Source organism: Phoca vitulina, unplaced genomic scaffold (genome assembly GCF_004348235.1).
Source record: "Phoca vitulina isolate PV1807 unplaced genomic scaffold, GSC_HSeal_1.0 scaffold8, whole genome shotgun sequence".
Lineage (NCBI taxonomy): Eukaryota > Metazoa > Chordata > Mammalia > Carnivora > Phocidae > Phoca > Phoca vitulina.
Genome location: NW_022589711.1, coordinates 25,469,408 through 25,492,678, shown reverse-complemented (window position 1 = coordinate 25,492,678; position 23,271 = coordinate 25,469,408). Strand labels below are relative to the sequence as shown.

At 36.7% G+C, this 23,271-nt stretch overlaps 2 protein-coding genes across 2 annotated transcripts in view; both read right to left on the bottom strand.

Moving 5' to 3' along the window:
• ADGRG7 (adhesion G protein-coupled receptor G7) overlaps nucleotides 1-23,271 on the bottom strand; it is a 70,213-nt gene that overhangs the window by 4,965 nt on the left and 41,977 nt on the right. Inside the window, exons 11-15 of the mRNA XM_032406126.1 lie at nucleotides 20,348-20,460; nucleotides 13,997-14,343; nucleotides 11,642-11,732; nucleotides 7,799-7,954; nucleotides 5,601-5,757 (exon numbers count right to left, since the gene is read on the bottom strand). Coding sequence (XP_032262017.1) covers nucleotides 5,601-5,757; nucleotides 7,799-7,954; nucleotides 11,642-11,732; nucleotides 13,997-14,343; nucleotides 20,348-20,460 — 864 coding nt within the window. The remainder of the gene's footprint in view (nucleotides 1-5,600; nucleotides 5,758-7,798; nucleotides 7,955-11,641; nucleotides 11,733-13,996; nucleotides 14,344-20,347; nucleotides 20,461-23,271) is intronic.
• On the bottom strand, nucleotides 12,126-13,486 carry LOC116633521 (tubulin alpha-1C chain-like). Its single transcript, XM_032406127.1, has one exon. It carries the CDS (start codon nucleotides 13,469-13,471, stop codon nucleotides 12,128-12,130), a length of 1,344 nt encoding a protein of 447 aa, XP_032262018.1. The 5' UTR covers nucleotides 13,472-13,486; the 3' UTR covers nucleotides 12,126-12,127.

Below are 23,271 nucleotides of genomic sequence, written 5' to 3'. Positions count from 1 at the left end.
AGCCACATGCAGAAGAATGAAACTCAACCATTCTCTAACACCATTCACAAAGATAAACTCAAAGTGGATGAAAGACCTCAATGTGAGACAGGAATCCATCAAAATCCTAGAAGAGAACATAGGCAGTAACCTCTTTGACATCACCCACAGCAACTTCTTTCAAGATACATCTCCAAAAGCTAGTGAAACAAAAGCAAAAATGAACTTTTGGGACTTCATCAAGATAAAAAGCTTCTGCACAGCAAAGGAAACAGTCAACAAAACAAAGAGGCAACCCACAGAATGGGAGAAGATATTTGTAAATGACACTACAGATAAAGGGCTGGTATCCAAGATCTATAAAGAATGTCTCAAACTCAACACCCAAAAAACAAATAATCAAGTCAAAAAGTGGGCAGAAGATGTGAAAAGACACTTCTCTGAAGAAGACATACAAATGGCTAACAGACACATGAAAAAATGTTCATCATCATTAGCCATCAGGGAAATCCAAATCAAAACCACATTGAGATACCACCTTACACCAGTTAGAATGGCAAAAATTGACAGGGAGAGAAACAACAAATGTTGGAGAGGTTGTGGAGAAAGCGGAACTCTCTTACACTGTTGGTGGGAATGCAAGTTGGTACAGCCACTTTGGAAAACAGTGTGGAGGTGCCTCAAAAATTTAAAAATAGAGCTACCCTATGACCCAGCAATTGCACTCCTGGGTATTTATCCCAAAGACACAGATGTAGTGAAAAGAAGGGCCATATGCACCCCAATGTTCATAGCAGCAATGTCCGCAATAGCCAAACTGTGGAAAGAGCCGAGATGCCCTTCAACAGATGAATGGACAAAGAAGATGTGGTCCATATATACAATGGAATATTACTCAGCCATCAGAAAGGATGAATACCCAACTTTTACATCAACATGGATGGGACTGGAGGAGATGATGCTAAGTGAAATAAGTCAAGCAGAGAAAGTCAATTATCATATGGTTTCACTTATTTGTGGAACATAAGGAATAGCATGGCGGACATTAGGAGAAGGAAGGGGAAAATGGGGGCGGGGAATTGGAGGGAGAGATGAACCATGAGAGACTATGGACTCTGAGAAACAAACAGGGTTTTAGAGGGGAGGGGGGAAGGGGGATTGGTTAGCCCGGTGATGGGTATTAAGGAGGGCACGTACTGCATGGAGCACTGGGTGTGATACGAAAACAATGGACCATGGATCACCACATCAAAAACCAATGATGTATTGTATGGTGACTAACATAACATAATAAAATTAAAAAATATATATATTTACCAGCTACCTATTAAACAATTACTCAAAAATATACTAATGAGAGATTCATTAAGATTAAAAAGTCAAAATAACTGGACATTTCAGTATAAAAGGACTAGCAAAAGGCATTGAGACTATTTAAGCATAAGAAATTGTAGGTATGTCAACTATACTTCAATAAAAAGAATTTTTTAAAGAAAAGAAAATGCAATTGAGATAATTATCAAATATAATCCAAGTATTATAAATATCTCTTGAAAGAAAATAATGTAGACACTCTAATTTAACAACAATAATTGCGGAGTAAATTTTAAGTTGTACCAATAAACCAAGAGACCGGAAGCAGCTACACTGTGTTAATGTTTTTACCTCAAAAAGGGAGGAGTCAATATATATTGTTTTATTCTGGAAATTGAAAATTGTATCTTACAAAGCTGTAGTAATGTTTAATAAACAAAGATAATAATTAACAGAATGAAAATGTCCCAATAATTAAAGAAGGCTAAGTAAAAGAATGCATAATTTTTGTAGCACAATATATATAAAACTTAGGAAGAAATGAATTGATGTGAAAAAAGAATAAGATGACAGAATAAGATCAAACATATTAATTCTGATGGCTAACATTCAGCTAAATAGCTAAAAGTTTAACTTTTTTAATAAAATGGAAAAACAATGAGAAAATGATTTAAAAAAACACAAATCGAGGGGCACCGGGGTGGCTCAGATGGTTAAGAGTCTGCCTTCAGCTCAGGTCATGATCTCCAGGTCCTGGGATGGAGCCCCATGTTGGGCTCCCAGCTCAGCAGGGAATCTGCTTCTTCCCCTTCCTCTGCCTCTCCCCCTGCTTGTGCTCTCTCTGTCTCTGTCTCTCTGTCTCTCTCTCAAGTAAATAAATAAAATCTTAAAAATTAAAATTAAAATTAAAAAATAAATAAAAAATTAAAAAACACAAATCTAAATATATGGGATCTAAAATGAGGTAAGTCAAAATCAAAGTGCCACAGAAAGCTTAAAGATAAAAAAAAAACTGTATAAATAGATAAGATCAAAGAAAAACAAATTAGAAGTTGCTACATTAATATATGGAAAATCAGATTTAAGACAAAATGGAACTGAGAGTGACTTGTTATAATGATGAAAGATACAATGCACCAGAAATATACAATATCCATAAATTTCTAGGAACATGATAATACAGCATTAAATTGTATAAAGACAAACAGTAAGACTCCATATACAGAGGGAAAAGTCTTTGTAGTATTTTTCATCAGAGTAAAAGCCATCGTTCACTATGAGAGGAGGCACAGAGTTAAGCACAGAGAGAAATTCCGATTTCAAGATAAGTCTTTCAATAATGCATATTTGTCTTATCTTAGAGTTTGACATTCTCCATGCATATACACAAACAAAAATCCTCTAAGGTCAAACAGAATTATCTTCATTTTTAATCTAACATTTTTGTTCATTCATGTCACTATTTTTGCCATGATAAAAATTAGAAGGTGACTATAATCCTTAGTCTAAATGTTCTGCTTCTTAGAGTAGATGCCCCCAATATATTAATAGAATGGGTTACAAAAAAGAAAAAGAATATAAATCTTCATTGCCAATTTTAAAACAAAATATGAATGGAATATTTTTTAAAGATTTATAATTAAATATCTTGAGATAAGACTCAAGGAATAAAAACACCTTCAGTCTTATGTATAATTACATTATAAAAACAACTTCATAAGGTTCTGCTCTTCAAATCAACCCTCTTGCAGATAGCAACTATAACTCTGGACCAAACAGTTTTTAAAACCTACCTGAAGATACTGAAGGACAACTAAAAGCAGTCTGAAACTGGAAGGAGAATCTACAGTTGGGAAAAAGGGAACTGTAACTGGGTAGGATTCCTGTTTTGTTTTGTTTTTAATATCTTTTAGCCAGAAGGCACAGTCTGATCAGCCCACACAGGGTGACTAAACCTGGAGTTTAAATAGGCAGTCTTACTAGGTTGAAGAACTGGAAGACAGGGTTTAGGGCAACTACAGAATCTGAAAAATAAGGAAGAAATATTCAGACTATCCAGGAGGAAACAGAGAGCGGGAGGCCCAGATTCTGTTTATAAATTCTGCCCAAATCTCTAATTGACCTCTGAACTATAAATGCATGGAGAGAACTCTAAGAAGCCTGTCTGAGGCTAAAAAGACTAAACAGAGGTTTCCAATGTTGTCCTCCCTAGAGGAGATAGTTTTCAGTTTTAGTCCAGCTAAGTTAATTATATGCTAACTCCATTCTTGGTAGGAATAATACAGAATGAAGAGTTGCTACATGTATTATCTACAATGTCCAGGAAACAACCAAAATTACTAGAGTTAGCAGACAAGGATTTTAAAGTGTTACTATGATATGCGTAGGGTGTACTCATAACAAACCCCAAATTAGGAAATATCAGCAAAATAAAATCTCTGAAAAATGATAAGAAAAAAACTCTGAGGGTGCCTGGGTGGCTCAGTCGTTAAGCGTCTGCCTTCAGCTTGGGTCATGATCCCAGGGTCCTGGGATCGAGTCCCACATCGGGCTCCCTGCTTGGCAGGAAGCCTGCTTCTCCCTCTCCCGCTCCCCCTGCTTGTGTTCCTGCTCTCGCTGTCTCTCTCTCTGTCAAATAAATAAATAAAATCTTTTAAAAAAAAAAGAAAGAAAAAAACTCTGAAACTAAAAAAGTACAATATCTGAAATAAAAATCACTAGAGAGTAAACAGCAGACTGGAAATGATTAAAGGTAAAATCAATGTCCTTGAAGATGGATCACTAAGATGAATGTGATGAATAGCAAGAAGAAGGAATGAGAAAGAATCTGATGAATAGCAAGAAGAAGGAATGAGAAAGAATAAACAGCTCAGGGACCTGTGGAACAATATCAAATGGTCCAACATACATATAATTAAATCCCCCAAAAAAGAGAAAAGTAAAAGAACAGGATAGAAAAACTATTTGAAAAAATAAAGATAAAAAATTCCTCAAATTTGGTGAAAGATATAAATAAACAGATCCTGGGAGCTCAGTAATTCCAAGCTGAATAAATGCAAAGAAAATAATATCTGGGCATATCTTGGTGAAAATGCTAAAAATCAAAGATAAAGAGAAGTTCCTGAAAGCAACCAAAAGAAATAATACAGTACATATGGCGGGGGGAAGAATATGAAACACTGAGGATGTCTCATTAGAAACTGGAGCAAGTTTGTGAAATGACTTCATAATACTAAAAGGGAAAAAACATCTATCAACCCATTATTCCATATTCAAGGATAATATCCTTCAAAAATGAAAGTAAACAGAGGAATAAAGAACTGGAATGGCAACAGAAAACAAATAGTAAAATGGTAGATATAAATTCACCCATATTAATAATTACATCAGCTCTAAATGGACTAAACACTGATTAAAAGACAGAGATTGTCAGAATGAATAAAAGATCTTACCCTTTTATTTGCTATGTACAAGATACATACTTTAAATGTATGTATCTACTTGTTACATACAAGATACATACTTTAAATGTAAAAGCACAGATAGGTTGAAAGTGAATGGATTAAAAAATACATACCATTCAACCAATATACACAAGAAGGCTGGAGATCAGATAAAATAGACTTCATGACAAAGAGTGCTATAAAAGTTAAAGAGGGACATTTCCAAAGGATAAATAGTTAATTTACTCAGAAGACATCACAATCATAAATGTATATGCATCTAATAGCAGAACTTCAAAATGTGTGAAGCAAAAATTGACAGAATTATAGGGAAAATAAACAAATTCACAGTCACAGTTGGAGATCTTAATACTCCTCTTTCAGCAATGGAGAGAACCAGACAAAAATATTGGTAAGGATAGAAATTTTAAAAAGGAAGAGAAAGAAAAAATTCAGCCAACCGCACTGTGGTCTAAGCTCCAATAGTAACTGTAACATTGTCCATATCAACCATATCAACCATATCAACCCTGGTGAGGAGCTGTCGTGAACCTATTACATGGGAGAAAAGGAATCAGGAGGTGTTTGCCAAGCCAGTTGCTGGACAAAATCTCTTCTGCTAAGAGAACAGGGATTAACATGGTCTAACCGTACTGCAATTATATTCTATGAACTGTGCCCAGGAAAGAACATAGTAGGTAAGTCATAAGGAGCTTTCTTTCCTCTTCCTTCAAAATGTATTGAAAATAGAGTCTCCTAAAGGTAACTAAGCAATGATTTTCAAGGTCACCTTTAGTTTAGTCCAGGGTGATATCATCCCCACCACTGCATGATCTGTTACCTTCAGACTAATCCACACCATACCTGAGTAGTGTTGAAAAGGCAGAACATGTAGTTGAAGATAATCCTGACGTCATCATTACTAATTAGCATAAAGTATGCCAGAATCCAGGTTACTCCAAAAACAACTGTGATAGATAATGTACTAAGAATCTTCTTTAGGAATGAAATCTTTTTTGTGCTAGGTAAGAGAAAGCAAGAAAGAAAACATGGTTTTATTTCTTAATACCATTTTACTTATTAATATCATTGTTACCCTCTAATTGAGAATACATATTCAGGTGCCCATATATACTATTTAACAATATTATGCATTAGGTAGAAAACCATGTTAGACCTATATCTGGGTAAAATCTGATTTAGCAAGCTTCATTAAGGAATACAGTGAAACTTGCCTAAAACTTAGGAATAAACAGTCCTTTATCTACTACTGCAGGCAAATACCACACACACACACAAAAATCGATGTTTTCTTTGGAAAGGAATTTTATCTTGGTGATTATTTTGTGGATCAGCCAGTGAGAAATTCCTTTTCTGGGCATCTGGGACCTTCCCACAATGTAGGGTGATATGGGAATGAAAGGTTCTTAAAATGTAAAAATGAAGGAATCTGAACTCAGCCATATGACTTGCCAGTGGGATGTTAGCAATTATTCCATAAGCAGAAGCTTGAAAGCATTTTGCTGGCCTTTTTTTTTATTGTTCTTTGGAACCCTGACACCACTATATTGAGAAGCCTGGACTGGCCTAATTGATGATGAGAGACTACACAGAATAGAGATTAGCTTTCCCAACTAAGCAGCTCCCACTCAAAACCAACCACCCACCCACCACCAGGCACAAAAATAAGTCATCTTAGATCATCCATCCATTTTCAAGAAGACCAGAACAAGTACCTGACCAACACTCAAACTTATGACAAATAATAAATATTTGTCACTCTAAGCCAGTAAGTTCTGGGGTGGTTTGTTATGCTGCAAAAGCTAACTGATACATGAAAGATAATTTGTTAAACAATGAAATTGTAACCTGCTTTTCACTGTGACTAAGCTAATTTAAGAACCATGAGCTGTCAGCCAAAATCTAGATATACAAAATTGTTGCTATCTGTGGCCAAAATGATACTGTTTCGTATAGAGGAAATATAACCTACTCTGCAATTAGGCTAAGAAAATTTTACCAAAATGTTTCTGCATTGCTAATAAAACAAAGGTTTGAATGATTATCAATGATAGACTCTTCCCCCGCATTTCCCCTCAATATGGATTATCATTCATATAGGAAGGATGATACTTACTCTTGATCAGTAAAGCACATATTAAAGATGATATTCCCACTAATGATGGTTGTTTTCACCCATCTGTTCATACCAAATGGATCCATTTGGTGACCAACAAAGCTCACAGATGTGCTTATAATAGATATACTGGGGATAAACACAGTCTTGTAAAATTAAACCTGGATTCATGGCCTCATTAGCACTGTTTTCTAACCAATTGTGATGTTGGAGGTGAGGTTAAGGAGAGTATATCTGTTTAATAGTTTCTATTCTTTACCTCTCCAACTGAAAGCTTTTTTGTTTACAGGGACAACAGTGAAAATGCTTATGGAGGTTAGGAAGGTTATAGTAAGGAGAGAAGCGGCACACACGGGAACTGATAAACCAGAGTGCACATGTCCACCTGCAGGAAATGTGGGTGCAATGTTGCCAGATGTTCCAATTTTTTCAAGAGAAAATATAATTTTTAACTGAAATCTCCCAATTTTTATATGTTTTAAACTAATTTTAAAAACTTAAAGCCACTATCAGATTCAAGAAACACATGTAAAATATAGCCTGCAGCTACTAGTTTGTAAAATGAAATACAGTTACTAGCATCTCCTCACAATCTTCTCATTTCTTTAATGATTCAAATCTGATTTCTTGAATATTTGGGGTTGGGAGAGAAATTTTCTTTTTTTGAAGTCTTTGTGTTTAGTTTTTAGTTGGGCTCATACAGCATGAAAGTGTATTATGTAATGCAGTTCCATATTGTTGGAAGATGAGGAGAAGATTCACTTTCTGAGACAAAGTTTAAAAGAAAATCTGCCCTGCAAACCACATCTCCTTGCCATTGTCCCAGAAGTCTGAAAACTCTTTTAGGCTCTGTGGATGTATTGTGGTGCTGTATTATGTACTACATGAGTCATGCCTGGAAGATCCCACTAATGGGTAATCTTACCTTGTCAGATTCTGGTTAGTCTTCCATATCACTTTGACTATAATGATAATAAATATAACAATATTGTTGATGAGGATAATGGTGATAGGTATCATGAATGACCACAACAACGGGCTTGATATAAGACCACCGTTTCCTGAAACTGCCAGCCAGCAGCTATGGGGAAAAAAAAATGATTTTAGTAGATTAAAAATGTTATACATACTGGTTCTCTATGCTATTAACATTACTGACATTCACTTTACTGAGAGAATTGCTAAAAGCCAATATCCCTTTGCATATTTGAAATGACTTTCAAGAATTCAACCACTAGAAAAAAAAATGAAAGACATTAGTTCTGTCATATTTCTTGATGTATGGGCTAGTGGAAAGGAAACAGCTTTTAAATCAGGCGGTGCCAAATTAAAAAGTCACTCTATCACTTACTAGGTGTCTGACTTTAGGCAAGTTATTCTTTTAGTTCATTTTTGAACATGAAGCACATCTAGGTGGCTCAAAATTTTAAAGGTACAAGTCATCATAGAGAGACAACTGTTCCTACAACTATCCTTAGTCACCTAGGTTAGTCTCTGGTGCTAATCAATGTTTCTTGTGTATTCTTCCAGATTTAGGTTATGCATTTGTCAGCAAATATAGTTTTTTTCTGATTTTTAAACAAATAATAACATGTGGTACCTCTATAACTTACTTAACAACATATCTTGGAGATCACTCCAGATGAGATTATGAAGACTGTCATTATTTTTTTATAGCTGCATAGTACTCCATTATTTTGTAATAGTTATTTACATAGTCACTTATTAATGGATATTCTAAAAGTTTGATGTTTAAAATATATTTTTTAAATATTTTAATAGTTATTTAACCTCACTGCATCCGTTTTGAGGTTTTTGTGGTTGTTATTGTTGCAAATGGTTATGGTGGTGTTTTTGTTTTTGTTTTTTTCCTCATCTGTGAGGTATAGTAATCACTTCCTGGCATTGTGGCAAGAATGAATTCATTTATTTAATAAGTATTTATGGGCTACATGCTATGTGATATCTAGTTCTAGATATCAGATATTAGCAGTGAACAACAAAAAAGCCCCAAAATTTCTTCTTTGTGACATGATACTATATATATAGAAAACCCTAAAGACCTCCATACTGTTTTCCACAGTGATTGCTCCAATTTGCATTCCCGCCAACAATGCAAGAGGGTTCCTTCTTCTCTGCATCCTTGCCAACACTTGTTGTTTCTTGTGCTTTTGGTTTTAACTATTCTGACAGGTGTGAGGCGATATCTCATTGTAGTTTTGATTTGTATTTCCCTGATGATGAGTGATGGTGAGCATCTTTTCAAGTGTCTATTCACCATCTGGATGTCTTCTTTGGAAAAATGTCTATTCATGTCTTCTGCCCATTATTTAATTGGATTATTTGTCTATCTTGAGTTTTGGAAGTATTAATCTTGCTAGATGCAGGGATAATAGAAGAGCACATGCAAAAGTAGGAAATCAGCTAGGAGTCTATTACAATAATCTGGTGGCTTGGATGAGAAGAGATGTTGGGAAATAGTCTGATTCCAGATATATATAAAAGTAAAGCAATGGATTTATTTCTAGGTTGGATGTGAGATGTAGGAGGATTAAGGTTGATTCCAGATTCTTTGGCCTGAGTACCTAGAAGGACAGAATTACCATTAATTGAGATGGGGAAGATAAGAAGAGCAGGTTTGGGAGGGAAGACCACTAGATGTCCCATTAGACACCCAAGTGCCGGTATCAGGTGGGCATTTGGGTATTAACAAAATGATGTGAGAAGCCCTGGCACATATTTGGCATTGAATTAATGTATGTTTTCTTTCCCCTGCAGGTAAAGCACCATTATTATACATGTCAAAGGATTTCTAAATTGTCTTGCATTGGAATGTTGTTATAATTTAAATTATTAGAAATCATATTTCTAATCTGAATGACCTAGAAGGAAATTGGGATGATGTTCAAGTCTCTGTAATGAAATAAAAAGCAAAAAGTAGTGCCTACAATCCATTGACAGAATTAAGAATTCTAATCAACAAACCTAAGAATAGGTCTATCCTTAAATAAAATGGTGAGAGCAAGCGAGTTTATCTTCAGGACCTCTGGCTCTCCTTTCATCTGTAACTGGAGGACAACCCTCCTGTCATTCTCCATTCTGCCATCTCCTACACAGAAGAAATAAGAGGGCACTTGGCTGAGAATTTACTGAAATCCTCCTGAGAAGTACTTTCAAATCTCTAGAAGCTTCTCCTATTATCATCGCCTCGTGTCTTCCCTAACATTTAACAGTGTACTCAGGAAAGAATCTGCTCTCAATTCTTCATAGCTCAGTGTGAATATATTTAAGATGGTCGACTTCTTTCTCCTGAAGGCTTTTACAGGAGGACATCTAGCCCTGTCCCAAGGTTAGGGTAGGAAATCAGTGATGCAATTTGAAGTGAATTGCCTCTCCTGTGAGATAGTTGCATCTTACCCCTGATCTGTAATTGTGGAATTAAATTTTTTAAGTTCATTAAAAGATATTTAACCCTAATTAAACAGAAAAAATAGTACCAGGAGTATTTGGCTCCTAAAATCAAGCCAGGCAGATAGCCTTCTATTCTACAGTTGGGCATTGTCAGCCTTGGACATAGGTATGCACCCTTCCCTTGGCTGTATTGATACATTTCCAAGAGTTTTGTTTTGTTTTGTTTTAGTTGCTTTTGGACTCAAGGTGGAATCTGGGGGTGAGAATGGTTGAATTATAAAAGGAGAGGGTAGGATAAATTATAGAGCAGTTGCCGTTTGGTAGCAGAAATACACGTAAAGGGGCACCTGGGTGGCTCAGTCGGTTAACACTGCCTTCGGCTCAGGTGATGATCCCAGGGTTCTGGGATCGAGTCCTGCATCAGGCTCCTTGCTCAGCTGGGAGCCTGCTTTTCCTCTGACTGCCCCTCCCCCAGCTTGTGCACACGCTCTCTCTCTCTCTCTCTCTGACAAATAAATAAATAAAATCTTAAAAAAAAAATACACATAAAGAGTTCAGCTCAGATTTCTTTTTTTTTTTTAAGATTATTTATTTATTTATTTGAGAGAGAAGGAGAGAGAAAGAGAGAGCAGGGGGAAGGAGCAGAGGGAAAGGGAGAAACAGACTCCTCGCTGAGCAGGGAGCCCGATGTGGGGCTCGATCCCAGGACTCCGAGATGAAGACCTGAGCCAAAGGCAGATGCTTAACCCACTGAGCCACCCAGGTGTCCCTCGGCTCAAAATTCTTCTCTCCCAGCTCACAGAAAAAACAAACACCGCAGTCAGGTATTTCCATTAGTAACAACTATTCATACTATAATCTCAGGGAAAACTTTCTATGTGTGATAAGTCATCATAAAATATTCATTCTAATCATATCAATATAAAACTGGTCATAAACACAGATAATGCTCTTCAAATATAAAACATCTTCCTACTTTCTTGACCCCTCACCTCAGAATGGGTATTACTATCATTGTTACTCCTGTTTCCTACATAAGAAAACTAAGATAAAGGGTTACTAAGGAGCACACATACTGTGTCCTACGATTTTTAGGCTCAATAAAAGGAGACAAATCTAACAAAGTTTAGATTATAAATTTAGAAGGTAATAACTTGATTTACAAAAGGATTTATTATAGGCAACTTTCACGTCACTATATTTAAAATATAATGTGTTGTTTGAGAATTTGAAATACCCACTTATGATACTTATAAAGTGAGATGCATATATACGGTGACACTTGGACTCAAGATCACTGAACAGTTACACTCTTATATCAAATAAATGGACATTTTTAAAAAATATATAAACTCACATTTCTTCTTGTCGGTAGTTTAACTCCCATTGTGAACCACTCTGAGAAAAAATAATTCCCACTGTCACAACCACCACTACAGCCGGGACTCCTGTGGTAAAAGAGAGGCATTGAATTAATAATTTACTCAAGACTGGAATTAATTATAACAGAACGTGAATGAATTATATGTCTGGCCCTTTTCAAGACTGTACTGTTCTTCTACTATAGACAATATACCAAATGATCTACAGATGTGGGTCAATAGAGGACATCATTTTTGGTAACGGCTTGCCTCTTTCTGTTATTGTTGGCTCTACCTACTACTCTTACACATTTCTGATTTCTTTGTAACTCTCACCACAATTTCCATTCTTTTTTTTTTTTTTTTTTTTTTTAAAAACAGAAACATCACTTTTATTGACAAGTTAGGGCCACAACAGACAGCTTCCAGAACAGAAATAAGACAGTCCCAAGACAACGGAGTGCAAAATCGGAGCAGACAGGTTAATACTCTTCACCCTCATCATCTCCCTCAGCACTATCTGCTCCAACCTCCTCATAATCCTTCTCAAGGGCAGCCATGTCCTCACGGGCCTCGGAAAACTCTCCTTCCTCCATGCCCTCCCCCACATACCAGTGAACAAAGGCACGCTTGGCATACATCAGGTCAAACTTGTGGTCCAGGCGAGCCCAGGCCTCAGCGATGGCTGTGGTGTTGCTCCGCATGCACACAGCTCGCTGTACTTTGGCCAGGTCTCCACCGGGCACCACAGTGGGAGGCTGGTAATTAATGCCCACTTTGAAGCCAGTGGGGCACCAGTCCACAAACTGGATGCTGCGCTTGGCAATGGCAATGGCAGCACTGACATCTTTGGGAACCACGTCGCCACGGTACAACAGGCAGCAAGCCATGTATTTACCATGCCGAGGGTCACATTTCACCATCTGGTTGGCTGGCTCAAAGCATGCGTTGGTGATCTCTGCTACAGTAAGCTGTTCATGGTAGGCTTTCTCAGCAGAGATGACCGGGGCATAGGTGGCCAGAGGGAAGTGGATGCAGGGATAGGGCACCAGGTTGGTCTGGAATTCTGTCAGATCAACATTCAGGGCTCCATCAAATCTGAGGGAAGCAGTGGTGGAGGACACAATCTGGCTAATAAGGCAGTTAAGGTTAGTGTAGGTTGGGCGTTCAATATCGAGGTTTCTACGACAGATGTCATAGATGGCCTCATTGTCTACCATGAAGGCACAATCAGAGTGCTCCAGGGTGGTGTGGGTAGTGAGGATGGAGTTGTAGGGCTCAACTACAGCTGTGGAAACCTGGGGAGCTGGGTAAATGGAGAACTCCAGCTTGGACTTCTTGCCATAATCGACAGAGAGACATTCCATCAGCAGGGAGGTGAACTCGGAACCAGTTCCCCCTCCAAAGCTGTGGAAAACCAAGAAGCCCTGAAGACCTGTGCACTGGTCAGCCAGCTTCCGAATGCGGTCCAAGACAAGGTCAATGATCTCTTTGCCAATGGTGTAGTGCCCTCGGGCGTAGCTGTTGGCAGCGTCCTCCTTGCCGGTGATGAGCTGCTCAGGGTGGAAGAGCTGCCGGTAGGTGCCGGTGCGAACTTCATCAATGACCGTGGGTTCCAGGTCTACAAACACGGCCCTGGGCACATGCTTGCCAGCGCCCGTCTCACTGAAGAAGGTGTTGAAGGAATCATCTCCTCCCCCGATGGTCTTGTCACTTGGCATCTGGCCATCGGGCTGGATGCCGTGTTCCAGGCAATAGAGCTCCCAGCAGGCATTGCCGATCTGGACACCAGCCTGGCCCACGTGGATGGAGATGCACTCACGCATGACTGAGACTTATAGGGTTCCTTGGGGCGGGAGCAGGCGATGGGACAGCGACAAGGTTCTCCCTCTGACAGACTACCAAGGAGTCCGGGGGAGAACCACAATTTCCATTCTTAAATGGCCTAATTCCTCTTTCCCTTGAATAAATTTAAATTTAGATATCACTCACACAATTCTTTGCTGGAACCCAATAAATTCTTCAAATTATTTTTCTTAGAGTCACTCTTGATGTTCTCAAAACATTTCTTTTAAAGTAGCTAGGAAGTTAATCATATGTGGTCTAAATTTCAAATGAAACTAATAGAGATGTTAAAGGAAATTAACATCTTGAGGTTAGCTCAGGACGTGACTAGAACTGATCACATCTGCCTCCTTCCCAGGAGTGTGAGCAACCAGGCCGAAGGCGCACTTCCAGTGACGGCTGGATTTCCATCTCCCCCACCTGAAGGCCTTGTACCGTTAGGTTGTTGAAATTAAGTTATTTCAACAAAATTAAATTTCTGAGTAAGTGGAAAGGCAGACACTTACCCCATCCGATTAAAGAGACGAACAGAATGAAATGTTGAGGAAGAGGCTTCATGGTCCTAATGAGAAGGAAATAGAGCTGGGCAGCACTGAGTCCAGTCCAGGTAAATGTCACTAACAGGAAATAGTGCAACAGGGCAGCAACCACAGTGCATGTGGGATTCCGGTTGTCAACAATGTCTTGCATGAGCATTTCATTTCTACCAGAGTCAGGCTTCCCGGTGCTACTATCACTTTTCTTTAAGTTCTTATTGGAGTTTTCAATTCCAAACACAAAGAGGAGGTTAAAAATCAACATTGATGTGCACAGACAGACCAACACCCAGGTTACTGAAGTTTTTCTGACGTTCCTGAAAACAAAGAAGTAAATATAATTAAATAATCAAAACAGCTGCAAGAAATAAACTCTAGTGAAATTGCAAGTGAACAAAGAAATATTATTACACAATGGAAATCCAGCCCATAGCCCAGTGGGCCAGCTGGTAAGTCTACCTTCCCAAGTACACCAGAAGAGCACGCTGTCGTTGCATTTCCACAAAGGGGTGAGTTAGAGAAAACAGGTTGATACATCCTTCCTTGAAACTGTGTTGTAATCAAAGGTGACAGCTATTCTTCAGAGAGGACCCCCACCGAATGCTACTTTCTGGTATCCATACCTCATGTAGTCCCCTCCTGGGGCCAACCTGTGACTCGATCTAACTAATGAAATGCACCAGAAGACCTGGCAGCTAGGGCCAACTTATTCAGCAGATAAAGCAGTCCTTAGGCCCAATGATACTTTTATGGCCTGCAGCAAAGTTTTAACTCCTTTTAAAACCAGAAGGGAAAAGAATGAACTTTTATAGGTCAAAGTACAAATATGAGCATATAATATTAATATATCCACCTTTATACCAATACAGTTGTAAAACACAGTTTTTAAATCTTTTTTTATGGAGGAAGGATCCCATAAAGGCACTTTGCCCATAAATGTCATAATAAGGTTTCCCTTTGGTTCTCCTGGGAGTTCTGAGCCACCAGGTAAAACGTTTAGCTAACCTGCTGAAGAAACCACATAGGAATGCTCTGGGACTATACGGAGTCGGAGAAAGACCCAGCTGTCCCAGCATCCCAGATGAGCCCCAATGAGTCCAACTCTACCCCATCTGACTGCAGCCTCACAGGACACTCTAAGAGAGACCAATAGAAGACCCATACAGCTGAGCCCAGTCACGCCAGAGAATCGTGAGAGATAAGAAATTAATGTTTTAAGCCACTAACTTTCAGGGCAGTCTCTTCTACCACAATAGACAATAGGTTCTACTCTAGATTTGCAAACATATACAAAGGCTATCTATAGAAAGGCTCTAAATGGATTTTTTAAAATTTCACAATAAGAAACTATTGCACATTAGTAGATGAATCCCTGTTCAAAGGTAAAGAAAAAGTCTCTTGCATTTTAAAAAGTGTTTTATACAAAAAAAATCAAGTATGATCTCTCTTAGGGTCTCCTGTGAGCCTGCAATCAGATGGTGGGTAGAGTTGGACTCATTGGGGCTCATCTTTTTTATATTAAAAAATCATGTATCATATGACCTCACTGATATGAGGAATTCTTAATCTCAGGAAACAAACTGAGGGTTGCTGGATTGGTGGGGGGTGGGAGGGATGGGGTGGCTGGGTGATAGACATTGGGGAGGGTATGTGCTATGGTGAGTGCTGTGAATTGTGTAAGACTGTTGAATCACAGACCTGTACCTCTGAAACAAATAATACATTATATGGTAAAAAAAAAAAAGAAGAAGAAGAAGAAGAAGAAGATAGCAGGAGGGGAAGAATGAAGGGGGGGAAATCGGAAGGGGAGATGAACCATGAGAGACTATGGACTCTGTGAAACAAACTGAGGGTTCTAGAGGGGAGGGAGGTGGGGGGATGGGTTAGCCTGGTGATGGGTATTAAAGAGGGCATGTACTGAATGGAGCACTGGGTGTTATATGCAAACAATGAATCATGGAACACTACAACAAAAACTAATGACGTAATGTATGGTGATTAACATAACATAATAATAAAAAAAAAGAAGAAGGAATATCCAAATAAACCACAGATTTATTGAAAAAAAAATCAAGTATGGATTTTAAAACAATAGGTCAAATATAATTTTAAATGACTTTTATAAGTTTAAAACAAAATGGTATAATATTTAGCTTATGTTACATTTAAAGAGTAAGGTTCCCATACACATTTTAAATTAAGTAAAAATATTTAAAATTTCTTTCATGGCCTGTTGCTGTTACTAAAGATATTTTGAGCAGACTGATGATTACTATCTCTCTGAAAGACTTACACTCAACAAAATTTCATGTGTCTTTTCTGTAAGACGTTTCATAACCCTTTTTCCATGGAGTATCTCCCAAGGAACTAGTGTCCCAAGGACCATACTTTAGGAAATTCTTGCTGACAGTCAAATGGTCAAAATGTTCTGAATGAGCCAGTTAATATAAAACATGCTTGGACACTGTTCCTTCATTTGAAGATGTAATTTCTGGGTATAGAACAAAGTGCTCTTTGAAACTTTGAGTTTTATTTTCTTTTTCTCATCTTTACCTAAGATCTTTGCTAGAAAAGAACAGCATTTTCTCATTTTGTCTGCAAGATGGCATTGTTTACCAGTAGTCTTTAGAAGGCAGCAAGCGCGCGCGCGCGCGAGAGAGAGAGAGAGAGAGAGAGAGAGTGTGTATGTGTGTGCCCCTGCTCATGTGTGTGTCCTCTGTTGGCCCACCTGTGTATTTTCAGATTGGCAGAGAATTCAAGGTTGTCCTAAATACAGTTGATCTCAAATGTGAGGTTTCATATCCTCTTTTCTGTGCATATATTGTTTTCCTTAGTGGGTAAAGGCAGATATATCCTTAAGTTCCCTCTAATGACCTATTATAATTCTCTGTATACTATGCGATGCAGTCTTATATTAATGAAAGTTATAGAATCTCCATTCAGTACCAAGCCCTTCTGGGTTTTTCAGACTATGAGGCCTCTTGGAATAGCTCTTTCCCTAAGTTTATTACTGTGCTGAAAATTCTAATGTCTTCAAGTATCCATTTTTAATGTCCCAGAATCTGATGAATGAATCTGTTTGCTAATTACATATCCTTTATGATTTTATAACATTCCGTCATGAACCTTCTCAGTCTTTGGGAAGGTACATAAAAAGCATATATTTAATGCATAAAAAGTATATATTTAAACAGACCTCTGTTCATTCTCTTGATGTTTTAGTTGAGATTTTCTGGACAATCCAAAATTTCATTCAGTCTTTTGAAAGCTTTAATGACCAGAACTGAAAAAAGTACTCAAAGGAATCCTTTTATATAAAAACAAAGTTAGTTTCTAATTTTTTTCCAATTTCAAACATAAATTATAATCCACAGGGAGAATGGGCTATTTTCAGATACCCTGGCTCTTCTGTATATTACTATCTTCTGTGCATTAATATTATATTATTTTTACATATAACATATATTACAATTTATGTATTAACATATATATTTTATATATTTAAATTATGTATAATTTATTATAACTTATACACATTATACATAAATTATATATAATTATGTGGGACCCTGTCTATGAACAAAGAAAACTATTTGATTCACAATTTAAAAGTCAATGTCATTTTTAAAATTTTTGTCTTTGTTTCCTGATGAGTTTTTAGTGACGTCTATGGTAGCAAAACTGCTAAGAAACATACTGATAGAGAATAAAAAAAAAAATCTGATGATGACTGGAAGGAGTGAAATTTTAGTCAAAGAAACTTGTTATGCAGCTACTGCAACTTATTCACATGGGACCAAATAATTGTTCAAGAGTGATTATGGTAGAAATACAAATGAAAGAACAAATATAAGAGCCATTTCCTTTTACATGACAGATCTGTAATTACATGACATAGAATTTTCCTTCAAGGCACTTACCACTATTTGTAATTATATACTTAAATCTGTATATATTTGTATAACATCTGTCTTCCCCCAAGAATGTAAATACCACGAGAGATGGAGCTTACTTGCCTCATTCATAATTTTGTACTCAGTCTGCGCATGGTGCTTGGCCTATAGTTAGCATTCAGTATAAAAACTTTAAATGAATGGCACGAGACTCATTAAGTGTAATAGGTAAAGAAGAGGAATCAAATGGAATTCTGGCTCTTTGAACAAATGGCTGATTCTAAGTATGAGACAAAGAAAGTGATAAATGTGCCTGGGTCATTTTGCTGTAAAAGTGCTGATAGGGACATGCCAAAACAACGTGGAGAGATTCCCTCTGGTTACAGTGGAGAGTACACTTCTTTACAAAGGAATACAGTAACTAAATGTAGAAAGAATAATAGATAAGAAAAATCATTTTCAACTATCAATGTAGTAGTATAATACAGTAAGAATCATTGGTGGACACCAAAACCACTGAGTAAGAGTTGAGGAACAGGATAGTCACACAATCATAAAGTCTCATCCCATGGATTTTCTATTACATACAAAAGGAAAAACATGAACCTCTAGCGTGTAGAAGTCCAGTGGACACTACTGTAAACAAAGAATCAAACGAAATAGAACCAATAATGGGACAAAGTGACATTATGTGCTTCTTGCTCCATCACACTGGAAAAGACTTAATGATTTAGTATTCTCATCAAAAATATTTAATCTGTATCTGATCATGAGGAACATTTCAGACAAATCCTAAACTGTAGAACATTCTACCTTCTACAGCATAATTGACCCCCCAACATCTCAAAAGATTTAATGTTCTAAAAGACCAAAACAAACAAAAAAGCAGAGGAATTATTTTAGGCTAAATGAAACTAAAGAGACATGACAACTAAATGAACTGGAGAAAAAAAAAAATACCCAGCTATAATGAACATTACTGGGACAACTGGAGAGATTTTAATATGGGTTATGCATTAACACGATAATATTATATTAATGGTAAATTGCTTGAGCTGAATTTCCTGAGTGAGGAATGGTATTATACTATAGAGGAGAATACCCATGTTCTTAGGAAATACTTGAAGAATTTAGACATGACAGTCATGATGCCTACAAATTATTTTCAAAATTTCAGGGCAAAAAATAGAAAGATAAAGCAAAATATTAATAATTAATGAATCTAGGTGAAGGGTATATGATTGTTCAGTGTTCTCTTGACTTTTCTGTCAGTTCTTAATTTTTTAAATAAAACTTCAGGGGCGCCTGGGTGGCTCAGTCGTTAGGTGTCTGCCTTCGGCTCAGGTCATGATCCTAGGGTCCTGGGATTAAGCCCCACGTCGGGCTCCCTGCTCCGCGGGAAGCCTGCTTCTCCCTCTCCCACTGCCCCTGCTTGTGTTCCCTCTCTTGCTGTGTCTCTCTCTGTCAAATAAATAAATTTAAAATAAATAAATAAATAAATAAATAAATAAATAAAACTTCAGGAAAGATTTTTAAACAGCAATGCCTTTAAAATAAAAAAAAATCTGAATTTATACATCTGAGAAAACATTTATGAAGGAATTTAGTAGGGAGAAACAATTCTGAAGGAAAGATGAGTTCATCTTGAGACATCTTGAGTTTAAGAAGAGAACCAGGTAGGAATGCACAATAGACCCACTTACCCTACTATGGGCCAGGTACTGTGCTCAGTCCTGGGTATACAGTGATCAAAACAAACAACAACAACAACAACAAAATCAGAGAAGGTCACTGTCCTCATCAATTTTCATGGTGATGGGGAAAACAGATAGTACACAGGTAATCTAATAAATAACAAGCTGATATTTACAGATTATTAAAAATATAGCATATAAAAAAAAACACAAGCACTCCTTTAGTGAGGAGGTCAAAGTGGAAAGAAATATGTGTTTATAAGTAATTTTTTAAATTAGATTTTTTTGAACTATGGAATTCAAAGACTTTTAAAAAGTTTCACCATTTGAAAACTTAATATATATTCTAAACTAGTTTAATTTTCAAACACTTGCTGCTTAACAATGCTTTATTCTTCTGCAAATGAAAATTGGTAGGTATGGTTCTGTTTAACACAAAGGAACTATAGCATTAATGAGCTTTGGGACCATACTAGTTTTACATGACAAGCTTGTAATTACATGGTATGCTATTTTTCTTCAAGGCACTTACCACAGTTTTAATTGTATATTTATTTGTATGTATTTCTTAGCTTCTCCAGAACTGAGTGTCCTCTTCTATAAAATGAGCTTATTGAACTAAATCTGATTTCCCTTGTGGTTCCAAAAGACTGTATTCTGATGAGAATATGTGCAGAGGAAATAATATCAGAATAGCAATTTCTCTCGTAAGAAGAGCCTGCTTCCTTTCTTACCTGGTGACAATCTGAAATACAATTGTGAGAGCCAGACCGGTAATGGAGAGCGCACATCCAATGCTGGATAATATGCTTAGTGATTCAGGATATTTATAGTTCTTTTTGAAACTCTAGAAAATAAGTTAAGACTTATATTTTTAAATAACCATTCCTGAAATGTCTATGAAAGTCAACATCATAAAAAGTTACATTGATCAAAATAACCAGATAATTGCCAAATATCTTTTTATAAAACTGTTGATAAGTTTTAAAAGGAAATACATGAACCCCTTATCTCGAAGCAATTTATATGAAGTAGTGTTGAGAACGGTTATCTAACTGTCAGTTAGGGAAAACATATATACTTTTCCTCAATGTCTAAAATCAAAGTTGTTTGGACTAGATCTAAATTGGCTAGTTATTTCATTTACCCTTTACATTATTTTTATGTGTAATTATAATCCGAGAGGAAATCTGCATATCTAAGCCAATGCACTAAAGGTAAAGTTGCAGACATATTTTTTGGACATGGAAAGATGTTCATATGATCCTGTAAATATTTTTTTTTAAAGATTTTATTTATTTATTTGACAGAGAGAGACACAGCGAGAGAGGGAACACAAGCAGGGGGAGTGGGAGAGGGAGAAGCAGGCTTCCCGCGGAGCAGGGAGCCCGATGCAGGGCTTGATCCCAGGACCTTGGGATCATGACCTGAGCCGAAGGCAGAGGCTTAACCACTGAGCCACCCAGGCACCCTGATCCTGTAAATATTTTTAAAAGGAGATCTCACTTTTGTCTAATATATCTCTATCTATGCCAGTATTTTAGTATATATTCATAGATAAGTATATTCCGTGTGAGTACGTACTCTTAGAAACTTGGAGAGGTAATAATGGTGGCCACTGAGTAGGATATATATAATTTTTTGCCTGTCTTTATTTTAATAATTTAAAAAATTAGAAAGTAATATTTATATAACATGAAAGTAATATAGAAGCATAAAAAAAACCATAGATTTCTCTTACCTACCAGCTACCCCACATCATACCACCCTACCTCTTGAAATCCTATCTCTTCTCCAGAGGTGACCTTTTTTTAATGTACCTACAAATATTACCTATGTCTCTTCTACAAATATATAGCAGTTTGTTAACATATTTTAATTTGAATTGCTATTTTAATTAAAGATGTCATAAATATTTTTCCATATTAGTGTATTTCTGTTTAATAAATAAACTTCCATACCTTATGCAATAAGTATGTATTGCTTTTATAGGAAGAAAACAAAAATAAAATAAATTTCATTTTAAAAACAAAGATTTCACATTAGTTCCTGTGTATGTACAGTATACTGAGTAAATACCAAAGAATCATAGACTATACATAGATCGTCAGACCTTAGAAATCATCTATTCGCTTAGAGTTTGTCTGCTCCTACTTTACGTACAATCCTAATCACTCTTCTAAAAACTTTGGCAACCCAAAACTAATTGCAAATGTGAGTGGTAGGCATTGAGGCAGACTCAGACATTAATGAGAAGAAATAGCCAAAAGTTTGACCTCAGGAAAGAAGAAAAATAACTATGACAATGTAGTCTGTATCATTTAATATATATAGCAACCCAAGCTTTACACAGCTAGTGAATGATACTAATGATCTTAAAGATATCAAAAAAGTTAAAATTTTATCTTTACTATTTTCTAATTAAGAAAGCAGATCTCTGGGGGCGCCTGGGTGGCTCAGTCTGTTAAGCATCTGCCTTCCGCTCAGGTCATGATCCCAGGGTCCTGGGATCGAGCCCCACATCAGGCTCCGCACTCAGTAGGGAGTCTGCTTCTTCTCCCTCTGCCCTGCCCCCTCCTCATGCTCACTCTCTCTCTCAAATAAATAAACAAATTTTTTTAAAAAGTAGGTCTCTCTGTAATATGTTAGAAAAGAATCAAAATCAATTAAAATAAGAAAGGATTTAATCATTAAAATAAGAAAACTATAACCTCACACTTGTCAGAACGGCTAAAATTAACAACACAGGAAATAACAGATGTTGGCGACAATGAGAAGAAAGGGGAACCCTCTTACATTGTTGGTGGGAATGCAAACTGGAGCAATCACTCTGTAAAACAGTATGGAGTTTCCTCAAAAAGTTAAAAATACAACTACCCTACCATCCAGCAATTACACTACTAGGTATTTACCCCAAAGGATACAAATATACTGATTCAAAGGGGTATACAAACTGATGTTTATAACAGCATTATCAACAATAGCCAAATTATGGAAAGAGCCCAAATGTCCATCCACTGATGAATGGATAAAGAATAAGTGGTATATATATATATATACACATATATATATATATATATATATATATATATATATTAAATGGAATATTACTCAGCCATCAAAAAGAATAAAATTTTGCCATGTGCCACGATGTGGATAGAGCTAGAGTGTATTATGCTAAGAAAAATAAGTCAGTCAGAAAAAGACAAATACCATATGATTTCACTCATACATGGATTTAAGAAACAAAACAGATGAAAATAGGGGAAGGAAAAAAATGAGAGGGAGAAAAACCATAGGAGACTCTTAAATACAGGAAACAAACTGAGGGTTGCTGGAGGGGAGGCAGATGGGGGAATGGGCTAAACGGATGATGGGCATTAAGGAGGGCACTAGTTGTGATGAGCACTGGGTGTTATATATAAGTGATGAATCACTAAATTCTACTCCTGAAACCAATATGACACTATATGTTAACTAACTAGAATATATACACAAACTTGAAACAACCAAAAAAAATTGTACTGGAAGTTAAATCCAATGCATTAAAGTAAGAAAAGGAAATAAATGAAAGAAAGAGAAAGAAAGATAGGAAAGAAAGAAAGAAAAAGAAGAAGAAAAGAAAGAAAGAAAGAAAAGAAAGAAAGAAAGAAAGAAA